Source organism: Ursus americanus, chromosome 17, assembly GCF_024610735.1.
Source record: "Ursus americanus isolate L20-20 chromosome 17, mUrsAme1.1.p, whole genome shotgun sequence".
In the NCBI taxonomy this organism is placed as follows: domain Eukaryota; kingdom Metazoa; phylum Chordata; class Mammalia; order Carnivora; family Ursidae; genus Ursus; species Ursus americanus.
The window spans coordinates 1854971-1875462 of record NC_142143.1 but is presented as its reverse complement, the minus strand read 5'-3'; the positions used below and the strand labels follow the sequence as shown (position 1 = coordinate 1875462).

The 20492-nt window shown below is 62.2% G+C and overlaps 1 protein-coding gene across 1 annotated transcript in view; it reads left to right on the top strand.

The window, feature by feature from the left end:
* Positions 1–2143: 2143 nt before the first annotated feature.
* TAFA5 (TAFA chemokine like family member 5) overlaps positions 2144–20492 on the top strand; it is a 190837-nt gene continuing 172488 nt past the window's right edge. Inside the window, exon 1 of the mRNA XM_087868606.1 lies at positions 2144–2298. Within this exon, the coding sequence (XP_087724732.1) occupies positions 2187–2298 (112 nt within the window). The 5' untranslated portion in view covers positions 2144–2186. The remainder of the gene's footprint in view (positions 2299–20492) is intronic.

The window sequence follows — 20492 nt, the reverse complement described above, 5'->3', positions numbered from 1 at the left end:
TGCATGTGTGCACTGCATGTGTGTGGTGTGTGCAGTGTATGTGTGCATGTGTGTGCGTGTGTGCATGTGGTGTGTGGTGCATGTGTGCACTGCATGTGTGTGGTGTGTGCAGTGTATGTGTGCATGTGTGTGCGTGTGTGCATGTGTGCATGTGGTGTGTGGTGCATGTGTGCACTGCATGTGCGTGGTGTGTGCAGTGTATGTGTGCATGTGTGTGCGTGTGCACTACGTGTGTGTGGTGTGTGCGGTGTATGTGTACGTGTGTGTGCGTGTGCACTGCGTGTGTGTGGTGTGTGCGGTGTATGTGTGCATGTGTGTGCATGTGTGCATGCATGTGTGTATGTGGTGTGTGTGGTGCATGTGTGCACTGCGTGTGTGTGGTGTGTGCGGTGTATGTGTGCATGTGTGTGTGTGCGTGTGTGTGTGTGCACTGCGTGTGTATGGTGTGTGCGGTGTATGTGTGCATGTGTGTGCGTGTGTGCATGCATGTGTATATGTGGTGTGTGTGGTGCATGTGTGCACTGCGTGTGTGTGGTGTGTGCGGTGTATGTGTGCATGTGTGTGTGCGTGCGTGTGTGCACTCTGTGTGTATGCTGTGTGCGGTGTATGTGTGCATGTGTGTGCATGTGCGTGTGTGCATGCGTGTGTGTATGTGGTGTGTGTGGTGCGTGTGTGCACTGCGCGTGTATGGTGTGTGCGGTGTATGTGTGCATGTGTGTAGGCGTGTGCGTGCGTGTGCGTGTGCGGTGCCTATGCAGGTCCCTCGTGCCCACAGCAGATTCTCAGCAGCCGTGGTCACAGGCTCCATGGCCCCTTGTTGGCCCAGCCGGCCAGGGCCCAAGGTGAAGGGGGGAAGCTGGTGACCAGTTTTGCGTCAGGCCCTCTAGTGGCTCCTGGGAAAGGGTCTCTGGTTCCAGTGAGACCTCATGGGGTCCTGGGAGCTTCCCCTCCTTGTGCAGGATCAGAAGATCCTCTGAGTCAGGAAGGGTGAGCTCATAGGGGAACCTGCACTGACCTGCAGGAACGCAGCGTTTGGGGTGGGCAGTGTGGCTGTGAACCGCAGGGGCCAGAGCCTCCCTGGGTGGTAGGGCCATCTGGAGAGCATCTGGTCTTGGGAGCTTGTCTTGCTGGGGGGACATGAGAGGAAGGAGTGGGGTTGGGGAATCTGACCTCAAAGGACATACTTGATCCACTCTCGTTCGTAGGAATGAATTAGTTTTGCTGATGATTATTAACTACGCAAATAAAATGAATTATACTCATTGTTATCCTGCTTACAAAGTCCACTCTGAGGAGAACAGCCCCCGGATGGGAGTTTGGAGAAACAAGACTGGGGCCTTGTCAGGCGATGGGCGGGGAGACAGTTTACTAAGGCCCAGGGCCCTGTGCAAAGGTGGGGCGCCACAGGGAGGACAAGGAAGGTGCTCTTAGGGACATGTGTCCCTGCCTGGCCGAGCTCGACTTAGGGAGACCAGGAGCCTTCTTGGGAGCTGACCTCAGCTGACTCTGCCCAGGTCTAAGGCTGTCTCTTTGTGGGTTCGGGGACACCATCGCACAACCGAGAACAGGGGTGACAGGGCGCATCTAGGGAAAGGACCCAAAACACCCTGTACTTACAGTAAACTCTGGGACCTGGTGTTGCTGGCCTCTGCGGAAAGGAGTCGGGGCGCCTGGGGCCCACGGGCCATGCAGCCCAAGTCCACAAACTTCGTTCTGGCCAGGCCTGTCCTCCCCGCGTGGTGCCCAGGCAGCGGGCGCGCCCGGCCGTCTCTGTCGCCATCCAGAGGCGCGGCTTGGGCGCGGCGTCCCCTCCGCCTGCTTCCCCCGCCAGTCCCGGGGACCGCGCCGGGACCCCGCGGCGTCGGGAGCGCGCACCGGGCGCGCCCCTCCCATTGGTGGCCGGGCGCGCCGAGCCCGGGCGCGCAGCGACGCCCAGAGCCGCGGGGCCGCCGTCCCCGGGCTCGGCGGGCGCGGGCGCGGGCGCGAGCTCGGGCACGGGCGCGGCGCGGGGCGGGCCGGCGCGGGGCGCAGTGGGCCGGAGCCCGGGCGCGGCGGTGGCGGCGGCGGCGGCGGCGGCGGCGGAGGATGGCGCGCGCGGGGCCCGCACGTGGAGGCCGGCGCGGGGGCGCGGGCAGGGCCGGCTGCTGAGACGCGCTGCTGCCCCCCGCGCGGGCGCCGCGGCTTCAATGGCGCCATCGCCCAGGACCAGCAGCCGGCAAGATGCGACCGCCCTGCCCAGCATGTCCTCAACTTTTTGGGCGTTCATGATCCTGGCCAGCCTGCTCATCGCCTACTGCAGTGAGTACCGCGCGGCCCGGGCTCCCGCACGGCCCTCCGGCCCCGGCCCCGGGCCCTCCCCCACCCCGGGCCCCGGCCCCGGCGGCCGCCAGGAGTCGGTGCGGAGTTGCCAGCTCGCGGCGCGCCGTCCCCGGGTCCCGCCGCTTCCCGCTGGGCCAGGAGGGAGAGGGGCCGCCCGGGCTCCCGGCGCTCGGGCACTTCGGAAGCGGGCGCCGCCGCCGAGCCTCCCGCCCCGACTCCGGGGCAGGGCCCGGGAGCCAGGCCCCGGTGGCGCGGCGATGCCCCGGGCTGCCCGGTGTGCTGTTGCCGCCGCTCCCGGCCCAGGCCGGCGGGCCGAGGCGAGCCGCGCGCTCCGGAGGCAGAGGCAGGTCCGGGGCCGGCGGGCCGCACCGCTGGGGATGTCGGGGGAGCGCCCTGCCCAGCGCTTTCCGCTGGCGACACTCCCGCCGGGGACGCGGGGCGACGCGGCGGCCGCGCCGGAGCGGGGTGCCTCCGGCGGGAGCGGGGCTCGGGCTCGGACGCGTGGTTGTAGCCTCTGCCTGCCGGGGAAGCAGACTCGCCAGGCGCTTTCTTAAAAAAAAGAAGTGAGGGGTGGGGTATGTGGAGAGGGCCCGCCGCCGCCGCCGCCGCGGGCATTTCTGGAGTCGTGTCCGAGGACCTGAGCCGCTGACCCAGCTGGTCTGGCGTGGGGCCGCGGGTTCGGGGCTGGGGTGGGTGCGGGGGACCGGGGATGGGGACAGGCTCGGGGGCGATTGGGGTGAGCGGGGGGGGGGGGTGCTGGGTGAAGGAGGGCCGGTCGGAGTCCCGGGTGCAGCCTCGGGCTGCGGTGGGGGTGGGTGGTCAGTGCTCCGGGCGCACGGTCGCAGCCCGCCAGGGTGGCGGGGAGTGGCCAGCGTCCTGGGCACGGGCTCGGGGGCTGGGATGGCGCGGGCTGGTCGGTTCCCCGGCCGGCCGCCTGGCACAGGCTCCTGGTCCCTTCCCATCCTAGCGGGAGGAGAGGACGGGCGCTGAGGAACACCTGTCATGGAGAACTGCCATGGGCGCGGGAGGTGATGGAAAAATATGGATTCTTAAAAAAAAAAAAAAAAAAAAAAGAGGCCAGTGCCGCGCCTGGCTCCCGCGCCACCACCTCGAAGTCCTGGCCTCCCCGCTCTCAGTCTGAACCCTCCGCTGCCTCCAGAACGAGACCACAGTGGACCACGGAGACCCGGGCGGCCGTGCGGTCGCGGAGTCCTGGGACAGCCCAGCCCGCCGGAACCGCGAGGGAGACTGGTGCCGGAGCAGGCATGGCCCTACTTCTTTCAGCCCCGTTGTGCATTGCCTACAATTGCAGGCGACGGCTGGCGCCCCGCGCGGGGAGGGGATGCCTGGCGGGAAGGCCCCCAGCGGGGTCGTGACCCGAGCTGCCCAGCGGGCACCGCCAGCACTTGCGGGGCCGGGTGCAGGGGGCTGGGGGCCGGGGCTTGGAGCGATGGTCCCGGCGGTTCCCCGGGCTCCTCGCGGCCATCTCAGCCCTCCAGCGGCATTCACAGGGTTCCTTGGTGATGTGCAAAGCACTGATAGATAAAGTCTCGGTACCGCCTGGGTGCCATTTGAACGCTCTTCCTGGTGGCATGGGGCGGGGGGCTCAGTCAGCAGCGCTGGGAAGGGGACTAGCTCCCTGAGCATCCCCCGGGGCTGCTGTCCCTGGCCAGTGCTGGCGACAGGGTCCTTGGGTCCCAGATGAGAATCCAGGACAGCAGCTGGGTGGGGAAGCAGCCCTTTGGATGAGAAAAAGAGCAACCACTAATGGTTAAGTATAGGACACCTTGGCGGTGGTTTGCACGCTCCACAGCCCCAGTGCCAGCCCGGGCCTCCCCGGCTCCCAGCTCATCAGTGCTTACAGGGTCTGCCCACTGCACTCCCCACCACCTGCACCCCCACACCTTCACCCTCCCAGGACTGCTACCTGCTCCAGGTCCCTCTGGGGTCAGAGAGCAGCCACCCAGCTGCCAGCTGTCCAGACAGACCATGCAACCCGAGATCCTCACCCCCGCACTCAGCCCATCCTTAGCAGCCTCCCTGGTGTTCTGGAAACAAATCTTCCACCAGGACAAGGACATTTGGTAAAATGCCTTATTCGGAAGAGCTGAAATCATTAATAATGAAAGCTTGGGTTAACCACATTTTCGTGGTTGTTGCCATTTCCATGTAATGGAATAATTGACAATAAGATAAGCCGTTTTCAGACACACCCCATTTCACCGGAAATGCACTTGGAGAAATTAAAACATTTTACTAAAATACAAAATAGACATAATAATAATTTATAGCGTGGAACAGCAGTCCTGCAGAAAAAAGAAAACACTTTTTTTTTAGAATTGATAAAGCAAATAAAATGCAAATGAAACAGTTCTTATGATTTCCGTCCTCTTTTCCAATATATCTGGGATGAATAAGAATAGTTAGCATCCTTGTTTGTAAATTGGTTTTGTTATCAGTCAGGATTTTTATTAGCCCAAATGTTTTTGTGTTATGGAGCAGATATATCTGTATCATATTAATTAGGGAAACTGATACGTATCATACAGGATTCAATTATCCTCCCTATTAAATCTGAGCATTTCTCTGCAGCACGTAAGGTGTTCACTTTCTGGCGCGGCGTAAGGAAAACTGGATTATTTCTTGGCCTGGTTTTCAGTTAGGGGATGTTCTGCTCGGGGCCCAGTCAGCTAAGACTCATAGTTAAGGAGATGGGCTCCACCCTCTGGCTGGAGAGAGACCTGCAGTCCACCAATTAGGTTCGTTGCTATAGTGACACAGTCTTGTCATTTTTCTCCCATTGGGGAAGGATTGCCAGGGAAAGCAGAAAGAGGAAGGGGGGTCCCCGATGGCTTTCTCCAAGACGCACACTTGGTGGTCTGTGGACATTCTGTTGACAGCAGGGCTGGTTTGGGGGTGATGAGCTTGGAGGAGAAAGTTGGAACTCCTTCATTGTGTCTCTTAGAAGGACAGACCTCTTTCTTTGTGTCTTAGAAGGAGCTGGTGTGTGCCGTCGGCCCTTGGCCTATCAGGAGCAGAGGGCTTGGCGTGGATGGATGTGGTTCTCAGAAGGAGTTGGGGCTGCTCTGGGACCGCCAGAGGTGCGGGACTGTGTCGGGGTGCCCGTTGCTGAGAATGTGGTCGTCTTTCCTCGCTGGCTTACAGCACCGGGGCTCCCCCGCTAGTGAGGGGGATGGAGAACACGATGAGCTGGTGGGATGTCGTGGGACACCAGGCCTTGACTTGGACACTTGTGTGCAGTATTTAGTCCAAAGGTGGAGAGCTCTGTGCTGTCCCCACTGGGAAGGGCTTGGCGGACAGACATTCCTGGCATGTAAATATTTCTGACATCGAATTTTTTCCCCAATTGATCCCATCGAAATGGACTTGTAGCTTTGAGTTAAATCTCACACCCTCGGCTGCTTTGAGTTAAATCTCACTTCCCTCGATGGGAAGTTACCAACAACTTCTGAATTGTTTTTGATCCATTAGAGTACTAACCGAGCATGGGCTCTCTGCTGCTGCATTTTCTTTATAAATAGAATTTATTGCATAGTTAGGAGAGATTAGAATATGCTGCTTTCCTGCTATTCAAATTTTATTTCTGGAGTTCTTGGAGAGGTAAATTCGAAAATACTGGGCTTAATGAAGTGATGCCATGCAGAGGTTTCTCTCTCATCTCGGGCTCTTTGTTTTTGTTTTGTTTTGTTTTTCTTTTCTCCCGTGTGTTTGTATCTGATGAATTTCTGGCTGGAGAGGATGTGGTGTTGGTTTCTTTCAACTTCATAAACACAGTCACCTCTGTTTGTGGGGTTTGTATTAGCTGAGCTGGGCGCTCCTGGGCACAGACCCCTGGGGGAAGGGTCCTGGGGAGCGGCGTTGGGGAACAGGCAGCCCACAGCCTTCCAGGACCGTCTCCAGCATCTCTCTTGCCAGTGAGGACAGAGGACAGCAGATCCCCAAAAGGGGGCTGCATCCCACCGCAGGCTTGCCGGGTCTGCTCGGCACCCGGCTCCTGGCTGAATCCCATCCTGGAGGATCCTGCCTGGGACTCGCCACTCGACATCCATGGAATGACGTGTGTAGATCAACTTTTGTGGCATGAAGTATTTTCAGGTGACTTTTATGGGCGTAATTATAGGGAAATGTTATGATAATGTGGCACTAGAAAAGGGAAGAAAAGCAAAACATTAAAATCCCCATTTCTTTATATAGCTTCGCAGCTGCGCCCATAGAGAAGGGCTCCTTTCTGCATTAAAATGCGGTGCTCTGGAGTTAATGACCTCCACAGAATGCCACCTGCCACCCGGAGCGCCGGAGCGCCGTGGGTGACGCCGAGGATGGGGGGGAGAGTGAAAGGGGGACCTGGATGCGGGTCTCCTGCTTGTGGGGGGAGCTGCAGGGAGGCGAGGGCCCGTGCACTTGCCAGCTGTCATTTGGGGCGGGGGGCTGTCCCTGGCTGTCCCAAGGCTAACGGAATCTGGTGGTGTCCCTTTCTAAATGCCTTGCTCGCCATGCGCAGACCCTCAGAGCTGGAGTTTGGGGGCGCCAGGCCTCCCCCAGAGCCCCGTGGCTTCTGCAGGGCTTCGCTCAGCCCTGGAGGCCCCCCAGAGCCCCACGGAGAGCCGCCAGCTCTCGTAGGGGAGGCTGCCGCCTTTCATACTCGGGCCCACTCTGGCTTTCCAGACCCGGCCCAGGAGCGCGAACTGAACCTCTGGGCGGGCAGCACGGGCTGGCTGGATGGCTGGGCTTTCCAGAAACGGCGAGCAGCTGGCCGCAGATCTGGGTGACTGTTGTGTGTCCACCCTGGCAAACGTCGCGGAGGGCTCCGGAGGCTTTGTCGCCAGCACTTAGGAAAATGGCTGCCAGGATCGCGTGTGCGAGCACTTGTGTCTCCAGCTAGGCGAGCAGGACTCCTGCGGAAGGCCCTGCGCCTCCGGCTCTGGGGAGGCCCTGGCCCCGCTCCACGCCGGCGGCTCCCGGAGAATGGCCGCCTGGGCCTGGTGGGCTGCTGCCGCTCGGCGAGTCTCCCTGGGAGAGAGCGCTCATCCCCAGGGCTGCCGCCTTCCGTCCCTGGCGGTCTCCTGCCTCCGCCTGGAGGGAAGTCCTGGGGTCCCCGCCTCGGCACCGGCTGTCCTTCCGCACCTGTTGAGTGAGGCCCCAGGCATCTGTGTGAGGCGGGGGACTCGGGCTCCAGTGGCTTCAGGTAACTGGGCCTTAGGGCCCCTGGAACGGAGAGGTGACTGTGCTGGTGCCCCCCCCCCCCCCCGGCCTGCATTCCACCGGGGGCGGGACGGCCAGCACGAAGCAGAGGGAGCGCCGAAGGGGACATGCAGCCTGGGCCAGGCACACCGTCGTGGTGGGACCATCACCCTCTCTGGTCGCGGCCAGTCCCAACCTCGGAATGGTGGGAGCCTGTCAGGGTGGCAGGCTGCAGCCCAGGGTCTGGCCCCGAGTCCCCCTTCTACCCCGCAGTCTTCTCTTTCCTGCCCAGCTGTCAGCAGGGCCTCTGCATCGGCGGTCCGCACGCCTAGCCCACATGTACGGTCTTTCTCCCCAGTGCGTCTTGCTGTCCTCCAGGTCTGCCTTCGCTGCCGTGACCTCAGCCCCTCCTAGACACATCAGCATTGTCCTCGGTGGTGCCTGTGCCTCCAGGCTGGCTGCCCAGAGACCCCACCTGGGGCTGCCCATTGAGTGGAAGCTCTGTGCCTCCTCTCCTGCCCACTGGTGAGCACTCGACCCCCTGCTCAGGTCACTCCGGGCCTCCCAAGGCTGGACCTTCCCTTCACGGTGGGCTGTCCATCCCTCTGCCCTGGCCTGGCAGAGTCCAGCCCAGAGGCCTCCATCGTGGGGCCTCCCTTCCTGGGAGGGCGGGGTGTGCGTGCTCACACCTGCGCGGCCCGGTCTGTCTAGTTCACTGCTAGGTTCCACTCACTGCCGGCCAGGTCCCTTCGAACAGTAACACCGCGCAGTGCTGCTGAAAGCCCGCGGCAATCCTGAGCTGGCCCAGTGCGAGAGAGCCTCCTCCTCCAGGCAGCCTGCCTTGGACACAGGGCCTCACCCCCCTCTCCCGTGCAGCGCGCGTTCACCCGCGTGCTCACTTCCTCCTGTTTTAGGCTGAGCTCTGGACTCGTGGCCACTAGGGGACTGGCTGCCTGAATCTTGGGGCAAACTCTTTGATCCCGGCTCCCTGAACCGGGCGGCACCGAGGCCTGGGGCGTGGCCAAGTGCCTGGGGGCGGGGCCGAAGGGCGGGGGCGGAGTTGAAGGCCTGGAGGTGTGGTCAAAGGCTGGGGGCGGGGCTGGGGAGACGTCTGAAAATCGATGTGTTCCTCAAGTGTTAGAAGCGATCACACGGATTTGGAAGGGGGAAGGGGGGAGACCGCGGAACCCTGACGAAGCGCTCTGTCCTCTGTGAAGGTCCCGGTAGGCTGCCCGTCGCCAGAAGCGCTCGCGTGACCCTCCCTCGCTTGGCTCCGGCTTTGCAGGCTCCAGCAGCCCTTCCGCTGCTGGGGCGCTTGCCCCTTGCCCTGTGCGTGCGGGTCAGCCCTGCGGACACGGGGGTGGCGGGTAGCACCCCGGCCCTCCCCCGCAGGCCAGGACCCCTGCTCCAGTTCGTGGGTCCCCAGTCAACCCGCCTGCGCTGGGTGGCCTGGCTTGTGCGGGAAGACGGGGGTGCCGGGCTCCGCGCCGCGGGCTGGGAGGGGGTTCCGCCCCGCGCCGTCCGGCAGGTGCACCGGCCCCACTTCTCCTCTCTGCTCAGCCGCACTTCCCGGCCCTTCCCAGCCGAGCCCAGACTGTTGGAAAGGCTGTCTGCCTGGAGAGGAGGTGTCTCCGCAGTTTCCCCGCGCGTCTGTTTTCCAGAGCTGAGAGCCGGCGCGGGGTTCAGGCGCTGCGCAGTCTGTTGTCTGCGTTGTAACTTCTCCACGTGTCGCTGTGCTGCTGATGGGGATGACGCCGTTTGGAGCAGTAGACACACTGCTGATCCTGCCGTGGCAGGGGAGCCCATCCACCCTCCCCGACATCGACCCACTTACTTAATGACCACGCCTTTCCCAGGGACGGGCCAGTCCCTGGGCATGATTCAGAGATTTCTGTCTAGAGCTCAGCGGAACAAATTTCATAAGTGCTTTTCCCTCCAGAATGTTCTGTCACTGGCAGGACCTCTGGCTGCCTAGAAATGCCTTAATTTCAGTCCTTCTGGGGGAAGCCGGAGGCGGCTACCCTGGTGGGGCCCCAGCGTGCCCTTTCTGTTACCCTGTCGCTTCACCCAGGAGCCCTCTGCAGGGAGAGTGGCGCCGGGCGTCAGCGGGCCCGCACTGGAGGAGCAAGCAGACCCACCACCCACCAGGATGCCCGTGTGACTCGGGACGTCAGCATTTCCAGCGCCATCTTCCCGACACTCTTCCTCCCTTCTTTTCAGGGTGAAAATAAGCCCTCCCCGCCTAGTCCCCCCACTGTCTATGAGGTGGCCCCGGAGAAGTCCCTTAGCTCACATGCACGGTGTGCTCTGTTCACGTGGGTGCAGCCCCGCGAAGATGTGCATTCCGGTGTATCAGACAGCACTCCTGCAAACACACACACACCTGTGTGCGCTTCCCTGCAGCCCCCAGACCCAGCGTGCCCATCACTTGTCCCCCTCAGACCGAGCGTATCCTGAGCCAAACCTGTGGCTGGCCCCCTGCCCCGTCAGCCATCCCGGGAGACCCCCTAGTTGGTAGACAAGGAAGGGTCGAGGTTGGCTCTTCCTAAAGATGTTCTGGACCTGCGAGACAGGATCCACAGGTGTGGCCCATCAGGAGTGGGCGATGGAGTGACTGGAGGCCCCCCTCTCCCCATACCGGCCACTCCCCCTGCCCCACCGCTCTGTGCTGTGTCTGTGTTTGTACACACAGCTGTGTGCACATACGTGTCTACAAACAACACAGACACATCCTATAGCTCCCCTTTTGGGGCCTCAGTTTCCCTCCCGGAGCTCACGCTGCTCATCACTGTGCCGGGTGGGGGATTTATCACGTAGGAGCCGAGCTGAGTCCCCAGGGCCACGGGGTCACACTTGGAGGCCGAAGATTGCAGGGCAGGCTCACCTGGGCCCTGGCCCCCCCGGCCCCAACAGCACATTACAGGGGCTGTTTGCTTTCGGCTTCAGCTCTGTGGCTGGAGGACCAGTGGGATTTCACTTGTGGTTCACATAATGAAGTAGGGCCATTGCTGGACAAACAGCTCCAGTGCGCTTTCAAACAAGGGCTGGGTCACTCGGGTCACCTGGTGCAGAGAGCGCTCGCTGCACATCGGGGACCCGATGTCCCGCATCCCCGAGCACACGGGGTGGGTGTGCGGGGACCCTTCACGCCGAGGGGAGCCCAGGACCAGCCCTGTGCCCACTTCCGCCCTGGCTGAGCTGGGGCGTCAACCTTGTCAAAACATTCGTTGCCACTTAGCAGGCATGACAGGCTCTTCCCATAACGAGGTGGCTAATTGGGAAGTGAGTCACCCGGGATGCGGCTTGTAGTAACGCTCCCCGGGAGCTGGGTCCCACCTTCCTTTGGTCCCTGGCCTGGCTGACGTCCCCCCGTATCAGAGTACAACCTGCCACAGCCGCCTTGGGGCTCCCCCCTTACAGACCGGACTGGGGGACGCCAGGGGATGCATCTGGGTCCTACAGTACCGCCCAAGGGGCGGCTGGTGCTGGGCGTAGGAGAAACGAGGACACATGCTTGGAGTCCTGGCAGGGGCACAGCGTAGAGGGTCTGGACTCACCGTCTTGTCCCACTGGCTGCCAAAGCTCCTTCCTTAGGGCACACGGTCACTCTGACCCCATGGCCTCCGCCTAGGGCTCCCCGGCTCCAGACCAGCCAGTCAGGCCCTCCGGGATATTTGGTCCCCACCTCCCCTGCCGGCCCCTCTAGGCCACACCCCGTCCTTGCCCCCACCCGCCAGATGACCCGGCCACTGCGACCCTGGGTTGTGAGCCTGGGGCACCCCTGCCTGGGCCGCTCTGCCTTCTCCCCGGTGCTCTCCCTCCCCTCCCCTCCCCTGCAGGACCCAGCTCCAGGAGCAGTGCTGAGGAGCACGCGTGGCCTCCTGTATGCCCGGGCCTGGCTCCTGCACCAGCAGTGAGCAGACCCCCAGCCCGGTCACCTTGCCGTTCTCTGTGCACTGTCTGCACTCGGGCTCACACCCACCGCCCTTGATACGAGCTCCTGCAGCTCAAAGTGCTCCGCGGATGCCGATAGAATAGAAAGGGGTCCGGCACCTCTGTTTGCCTTCTGAGTGCCCTCTGGTCCAGGCGTCTCTCCAGGGAAGGGGTGCCTGGGATGCCCAGGGAGAGGTGGGAGCAGACGTGGGGTACAGGTGCACACGGCTGCTTCGTGGAGGACTGAGCTCTGCTGACCCCCTCTTTTTGCCCCTGAGAGGATCACCTGGGGGTGCAGGAGGCATCCGGGGCGGGAAGGTCGCGAGGCAGGCAGGGTTCTGATGCCTTTCTCAGGTCGGAGGTGCAGGTGAACACTCACTGCTGCGCTGGGAGGCCCCACAGGCCCTGGTGAATCTAACCGGTGGCCAGCGGGTCCTGACTGGTTCGTGGGCCTGCACACTGGGAGTGGTGTCCCTAGGGTGGGGTGATGTCGTGGCCCTGGACGGGGCAACGGGAACCCAGACAGAGCAGGGGAGTCTGGAGGGCCTCCTTTCTCTGCCCTGGAGCAGTAGGCGTGAACAGGAGGACGAGGCTGCCCCGTCTTGCCTCAGCTCCCGTGCTGGCTCCCAAGCCGGTGTGCTCGGCCGTGGGAGCAGTGCTGCTGGCCACCTCGTGGGCTCTGCAGGGCAGGACGACGGCGGGTCCCCCTACGCTCCGGGCACGCTGGGCCCCAGCACGGCATTGCAGGGGCTGACAGCTCCAGAATGGTCTTCCGAGAGGCTGCAGGGATGTGGGTGGGGTAAGCAGGCTCTGAACTTTTAGGGGTAGCCCTTCCCCCAGTGGATCCCACCCAGTCCCACCTACCTTGTCTTCCCGTCTTGAACTTCAAGGCGGAGGGGCCCTGTCCATGCCGCACAGGGGCTCCCCCGTGTCCTTGCTGACCGCCGTGAGGGCTGATTTCTCACGCCCTCGCTTCTGTGGTTTGCTTGCGAGTTCAGGAGCAGCGGGCCGACCCCGTCTCGAGTTCGCTTACTGGCTTTGAAAGCCCTTTGGATGGCACAGGCTGGCGGGGTCCTCCTGGCTTGGTCGGCCTGGCAGGAGACCAGGTGGCTCAGAGCTGTGTGCCGAGGTCCGCCGTCTCCTGTGGACAGTCAGGGCAGAGTCGGGGAGAAATGCGTTTGCCGTCTTTGCAGCACCTGATTGGATGGGTTGATGGAATGTGAAGGAAAGTTGGTGTAAGCACTCCCGTAACCTCGAAGCTTTGGGGTTCCGTGGGGGGGTTTGAGCAGCTCAGTCGAGCGCTTTCGCAGTGCGATTTTTTCCGTTAAGATGCTAATCCCTTGGAAGCTGTCTTAAATGCCGTTGGACTCACACGAGTGGCCTCTCTTTCAAAAAAGCACTTCGGCTCTATTTTTAAGTTATTTTTCCCCCGTAGTATCCATTACCTGAGAGCACCTCCCCAGATAGAGCTAAATACCATTAACGGCTTGTGTAGGACTCGTGTTAATTAATTGGTGCTAATTTATGCTCCTCGGCTTTGCATGGCAGTGGGGGAAGCATGTGGGCCACGGGAGCCATGCAGGGCCTTCTGTGGGCTTCCATGCACTCACTGTGTTTTCCTTCGTCACCGGCTTCTTTGGGGGGGGCTCTGCTGCTTGGAGGAATGCTCTGTGTGGGGAGACCCATCACGACCTGGAGCTCCCAGCTCCCCCGGGAGGGTCACCCGGAGAACCGGCCGGGGTGGCATCTGGTTGAACGTGTCATTGGTGTCATGAGAACGTGGCCTAGCGCCCGGGGTGCCAGGAACCCCGCTGTCCCGTCGGCCACACCACACAGACTCCACGCAAAGTTCTCCAGACCCAGACTCGGGAGCAGGCTGTTAGTGAAGCCCCCACGTTTTCTGAGCACCACCGATGTGGGACGGGAGCTCCCCAAACTAAGAGCGGAGCTTACCTTGGAAAGCGCCTGGGACATTGGAGGTAGGTGGGCGGCCGGTGGCTTTTCAAGGCCGTTTTGTGAGACACGGGTCGTTGCCGCCTTACAGACCGCGAGCCTCTCCAATGTCGCTGTCGTCAGAATTGGTGTGTTGTTCATAGAAATGCATTTGCCGATCCGGTGCTGGTCGGCGTTTGGTTCTTTGCGTCCATCCTCATCTTGGGGTTCCGACGTGGAAAGGGAAGCATTTCCTAAAGATGGCAGGCACGTGAAGCCCCGACCGGGGGCCGGGGGCCTCCAGCCCCGATGCCCACGAGCCGGTGAAGATGTGCTCGCCGCGTGTCGGAGGCCGCGGTCATGGAGATCGGCAGGACGCTCCTCACGGTCACGCTCTCGGGGCTCAGATGGTTTCCATCTGTTGCACCCTGGGAAGTGGCTGGGACCCCCAGAGCCGGGGGCACCTTTGTCCACTCAGCACGCCAGCATCACCTACCGTGGCCTGGAGGGTACGGGGAGGTGAGTGTGCTGACGGGGGCCTGGACCCCTCGGGGAAGAGGCTTCCCGCACTCCACAGGCCAGGCCTGGAACCTTCCTCACTGTATTCACAGCCGGGGGGTGGCCCCCCAAATCTGAGATCCGGTTTGCTCTCTCTATTCTTGGGGCCAGTGATGGGGCGGGGGCACTTCAGAGAAACAGAGGAGCAAGATTTGGCACCATCGAGCAGATGTGTGAGCTAGAAAGTTCCGTGGGGTAGACCAGGCCACCCGTGTGTGTGGGGGGGTGTCGCTTGGTCCTGCCGCGTGGGGCTGGGACCCAGTGAGGCCAGCTCCCCGGTGGGGATGTGGGCTCTGAGGTGGACGTGCCCTGGCTCCCGCTCACGGTGGCAGGAAGGGCCTGTGCCAGGCCCGGGGCTCCTGTGACCCCCATCTGGGGCTGGTTCAGAAGTACGGTCACGCCAGGGGCAGCCGCTGCACGGGCTACAGGGACCCTGAGAGCAAACACAGGCCTGTGTCTCATCTGAGCCTCAGGAGCCTCTCGGGGCCTGGGCAGCGAAGGGGTGATGCGTGCAGGGACAGGAGTCCCCTGGTGTCTCTCCATGTGGCTGGGAAAGGAGGCAGGGCCCCAGCGTGTCTGCGGGTCAGAGGTGAAAAGTGCCGCCAAGGTCTCCGGTTTACGTAGACTGCAGAAGGACCTTTTTCTGTGATGTTGGTCTTGGATTTCTTACCGTTGCAAAGCGGGGATGGGGTAGACATAACTTCAGCTTTAGTGCCTCCCATCCCCCGAGACACCCCCACAAACCATGGCGTTCTCGGGGCTGCCGGACATGGAAGAGGCCACAGGGCTGGAGGAGCTGGTGCCACCAGGAGGGACGCGACTCTGCACTCGGGGTAACCAGAGCCTCTGTGGGTCGGATTTCCGCTGGCGCAGCTCCTGGCTCAGTGCGTTCTCCCTGTGACACAGATGACGCATTGTGGAAAGTTCGAGAGCTGACCCGGGAGTCCAGGGAGGGCTCCTGCTGGCCTGCGGTCCTGCGAGCTCTCCCGAAGGCTCCGCCGTTGGACCTGAGGGCCTCTAGCCCAGCAGTTACTGAGATCGGTGAGTGTCAGCGGGAGCCCGTGCCGCCTTCCTGCCGTGTGAGCTCACGAGGAGAGCATCCCGTCTCCATTCAGGAGGAGATTTAAGCCCTCCATGTCCACGCGGTGTGGGCCTTATGTGGACACTAGGCTGTCACCCTCGCAGGGGTGTGGACTGGGGGCTCTCCATTGTCATACTTTCTGCATCTGCTAGGTCAGAGCATGCTCGCGTGGATGGACAGTCCATGTCAGTCATTTACACTTGAGTACGAATGAGGCTCTGATGCTGATTGGCTAACCAGGGGCTAATGTGGAGATAGGGTCTCACCCTCTGTGACCCTGACTTGGGAGACTAGCTCTAGCAGGTGTCGCTACCTGCCTGGTGGGAGCAAAGTCTGATCCGCTAAGTGCAGGAAGAAACAGCACATGCAAGGCCCATAGGGGTCCTTGTGGTCAGCCCCACGTCTTTTAGTTCCAGCAGTAGCCCAGACTAGGACCGACTGCCCAGAGTCTTCCCCCTTTGGGACTCCTCATACACCCGTTGCACATAGGGCGCTGTCCTGGTTTTGGAATCCAGGGTCACCACCGAAGCCCTCGTGCTTCTCAAATTCCTGGCAGTTCCTACACGTGGGGCTTTGGTGACAGAGGCTGGGTCTGAGGCCTGAAGGGGCAGGTGCCCCACCGCATCGGGGCTGCGGGGGCCCTGGCACCAGGCTCGTCCGTGCAGTCAAGCTCCCGTGGCCCACGTGGGCCACGGATGGAAGGGTGTGCACTGGCGTGGCTGTGCCCCTCAGCCACGGCCTCGTGGATCTGTCTCGAGCAAGCACCATGCACCCCGTGTCCGTTTCCCCTTGAATCCCTGTGGCAGGCATCAGGTAGATGCTTCTGCTCTCGTTTTGGGGTGAAGGAGGCTCGGGGAAGGTAAGGGACGTGGCCGGGGTCCCCTGGCGGGCGGCCGTGGAGCAGCACCGTGAGCCCCCGGCCTGTGCTTCTGGCTGCGGCTGTGGCTCCGCCCGGCGGGAGGCTCTGCAGCAAGGCTGGGCTCTGGGGGATGGCGAGAGCCCCTGGGGCCGGTCCCTCCATCCCCAGCTGTCAGCAGAATCCTCTGACCATCCTTCTGGGCCAAGCGGGGGGCACATCGTCCAACCTGGAACCTTGTTCAAGGCCCCAGCCTCGTCAGGTGAGGGAGACCCGTGCCCGGGCTGCGGCGGACACCCCGGACCACCCCGTGAGAGAGGGGTGGGCGCCTCTCCGACTCCTGGGTCCTGACAGCGAGGAGACGCTGCCCAGACACCATCTTTACTGTTTCCAACTTAAGATCGGATCACAGTTTCTGAAAAACGGGCAGAAGGGAGCACGAGGGGGCTTGGTGAGGGTCCCTTGCTGCTGTTTTACAGCCATAAGCGAAACTGACCTGTCCTATTAGTGCCCAAGCGAGGAGGTTGTAGGAAGGTGGGGTCACGAAGTCCTTCCTGGGAAAGCGGGTGCCTGTCCTTAACCTCCCATGGGAGCCGCAGGGGGAGCATTTGAGAGTTGATGAGGGTAATGGGGATTTCTCCCACGGGGGTGCAGGCCTGGGGCCACGGGAGCGAGGGCCCCTTGGGGAGGGTGGTCAGCGCTGGTGCTGCAGGGGCCTGAGCCAGTGTCCAAGGACAGGGAGGGCCGGCTCCCTGGACGCCTCCCCGAAACTTCTGGGCTGGAGATGGCATGGACGGTCACAGCGCTCTGAGATGTGACTTCACTGGGCTCCTGTTTTTCCCTCTAATGACAAAACATGCATTTGTGGTAGAATGTATGAAATGGTGAAACTCACACCCAGGGCAATAAAAATCATTTGTACCCCGTGGCTCAGAGAACAGAGTGAGCACGCCAAGGTTGTTCCTGGGCCTTCTTGCTGGGCCGTGGCTTTTCCCCGTGTCCCCACGTGTGTCTCTGCAGGGAGGGCTCCCAGAATCTTGGGAGCTGCTGCAGGGATGGTGGGGGGACCCTTCCCAGTCCTCCCCTGGCAGGGCGGAGCCGAGGGTCTGTACTGGGGTGACCCAGGGGTGGGCTGCCCCCCACACTGCACCCCCGCCCCCGAGCCTCCTCCGACCTCCCAGGTGCAGAGCTGGCTGTGCCGGCCGAGAATGGTCACCGTCCCCCACTGGCCTGTCTGCCCATGGACCAAGCACACAGCCGGCCACTGGAAGAGAGATTATTCCACAGGGAATCTGGGGGCTAGGGGAGACTTACCCACATGCCCCAGCATCGTCTTGGGCCCCCGAGAGGTTCTGGGTGGCGGGTGGCTTGGTGAGAAACCTGCATGCCCCTCAGGCAGCTTGCTCGGGGGAGGGGCTGTGTGGGGGGTGCTCCAAACTCAGGATGCGTTTTGTCCTGGTCAGGGGCTTGGTAGGAACACTCGAGGGTGGCCAGCCACTCCCGCAGAAGCAGATGGGAGCCAGTGGCCAGGAGGAAAGCTGGGGGGCCTGCGGGAAGCATTTGGGGTGTCAGGGGAGCCCCTCCTGGGACTGTCAGGGCTGATCCATACCCGTGCCGAGGCCTCCGGGGAGGAGTGGAGATCGGCCGATAGGTCAGAGGGTCCGTGTTGAGCTCCCTTCTGCACCCCCAGCTTTGTGAGCCAGGCCGGCTGCTTTCCTGTGTGCGGACAGGGAGTGTCAGCCCTCCTGGCTCAGCCCCGTGTCCGGAGGCCGATGTCTGTGCCATCCTGCGGTGGGGCCGGTGCGCTGGGAGCTGCACAGAGGTCCCTGCCGAGCTCTCACTGGGTCACCGTTGTGCCGTTTGTGCTGAGGTGTGTGTCTGGGGTGAGACAGAAAGCTCCGGGGAGCACTGCAGTGTTAACCCGGACGGGCCACCGAGGGAGCCGAGGAGGGCCCAGCTGCGCCCCCGGGACAGGCTGCCCGAGCTGGGATGGCCGGCTGCAGGCCCCAGACCCTCGGCTTCCCACAGCCCTGGCGCCAGCGGCTTCTTTCATCTAAGTTCAGCAGTTCTCATGTTTGAGAACAAAATTACCAGTTGTGACGATAGCTTCACAGTGAAATTTAAGAGCAAACCTCCGTTTAGCAATGATGAGTCTCAGATTGGAGAGGGGATGAGGAGTGGGCTTCTACTGTGAATTGCTTTTGGAGCAATACTGTACTTGGGGAGGAGAGATCAGCCGTACGCTTGAGTCTTGCTCAGTCTACTGTGAAGTTTAGGGGAAGGCCCCTCCTCCAGGAAGCTCTCTGGGTTCTGCCCACCCACACTGTGACTTGCGTTCCCGTGGGAGGGCAGGAACCCGCCGCACTCCACTCCTCCCCCGGGCGGCCCAGAGGTGTGTGCGTGTGTCCGTGTGAGCATGTGTCTGCGTGTGCGGGGTCTGTGACCCTCCTGTGCGTGCACACGTGTTCATTCCAGCATCACTGCTCGCCGTGTGCTTCTTCCCCGGCGGGGGGCTGTTCCCGTGCAGAGGGCTGCCCTGAGGAAGAGGAGGGTGCCCCGTCCTGCCCTGTCTACTTGCAGACTTAAAAGAGCTGCGTTCCGTGGAGGTAGGGTCCTCTGCAGATTTGTCAGACATCTTCTTTCAAGATGACTTTAAAAACCGCCCCTGAAATTCATCAGTGCTGTGCTCTGGCGTCCTGGCTGGCGGTGCTGGGGCCGGACAGGAAGGGGTGCCCGGCCCAGGTGGCGTCAGTGTGGACGAGGACTCAGGGCTGCCCGGCGGGGCAGGGACAAGGGAAGACGCCGCCTCCGAAGACCCCACCCTCGGTTTCCCGGCACTTCTGTGAGGCGGTAGGTCTCCAGGGAGCGTGTCTCCGTCCCGGAAACCCTGTGCCGGCCGGAGCTTGGTGTCAGGGGGCTGCCCCGTGCTCCGGGGGGACCCCTGGGTCACTGCCCGTATGTGCCAGCTCTGGACGCCGTGAGCACACGCTCCTCTCAAGTTCCAAACTGCAACATTTTCATCTCAACGTCACGCTAAGTTTGGAAAGGTGGTGGTAGGCGTTGAAAATTAAGCGACACCTTTTGGCATCTCACGTTGGTGAAAAGACCAACTGATTATTTTTATATTACAATCCCCAGGCGTTGTCAAATTGATTAATAAATTCGCTGAAAACCCATTACCTCTTAATAAATTAATCTTGGTAGTTGGGGGATAACTTTCCTGTGACCTTTGAATGTGGGCTCTCCGCGCATCTGCGTGGGGTCGTCGTTCTCCCGTGGACAGTGACGTGTGTGCTGCTATGGCCGCCACCCCGGCCCCTTAGAAGCGCGCCTGGTTAGCTGCCTTCCCGTGGGTGCGGCCGAGCGTTCCAAGGCAACGTGGGGAGGGCCCCTGGGTCTCCCCAGATGGCTCTTGTGCTGGCAGCGTGGGAGCCCCCTGGCCAGCCCCCTCCCCACCGTCAGCCCGGGAACTCATCCCAGATGAGAGTCACCAGCCGAGGCTCTAGGGAGCTCCTGAAACCGAGCTTCCTGGTGGACAAGACAAAACAGAAAATTCACTGGGCGTGCGGCTCTCGTTGTCCATTGAGGACGTTCAGACAGAGGTCGCAGGGCCGTCGCGTCCTGGCCATCACCGTGGCCAGTCGTGTCCAACCTGCAAAACCACGCAGGGTCGACACTGTCCTTTCCATGCGTGTGGTGAAACCGCGAGTCCCGAAGGTGGGCCTGCCCCACCTGGCCAGTGGCAGGATTGAAGGCTAGCCTGAGCCACAGGCCTGCCCTCCCCAGGGGCGCCCGGCCGAGCAGAGCTGGCTGATGCGGGGTCGAGGTGTGCTTGGACACTGCACGGAATGGAACCCGCTTCCTGCCCCTGGTCATCAGCCTCCCTGCCTCCCCCGGCGCCCTGGCCTCAGACCAGAGGACCGCTGCCTGTCCACCCTGCCCTGGGACCCCCTGATTCCCCTCCGGCCTTCTCTGCAGACACTCGCCTCCCCCTGCCCGTCATCAGCTCCCTGCCCTCCATCCCTCCTTTCCCGGCACTGGGCTTGTTAGGGTCACCATCCCAGTTGCCAACCCCAGGGCCACCCCCAAAGCCTTCTGTGCTCGCCCTCCCCATGCCCGCTGGTCCTCCTTGTCCCAGGGTGGCCTCTGTCCCCTGTTTACGTGACACCACCCCTGTGCTGAGCACTGGTGTCTGGAGTCTGATGGGAGGAGTGAGTGAGGCACTGGGCTCCATGGGGCGGGGGGTGGGGGTCATCCTGAAGTTTCCTGGAAAGACGGGGTTCAGACCGGAGATTGTGTCCGGTCTTCCCAGCAGCGCTCCCCAGCTGGGGCCACCGGAGACCTCCGTCAGGCTTTGCGGGCAGGCGTCTGTCGTCCAGGGTCCGAGGCCAGACCGCCGTGCTGCCAGCCCCCCACCCCCCAGCCATGTGCACCGCCACGCCCTCCGCGCCCTCGGCCTTGACCTCCCGTCAGGCGTTGAGGAGAAACAAAGGCTGGGACGCGGCGGCAGCCGCCTCTCCAATGGGCCCGGCGACGCTCCGCCATTAACTCGGTGGCGTGCTACCCAAGGACTAATTAAACCAGATGGCGGTGGAGCCCGAGTGGAGGCAC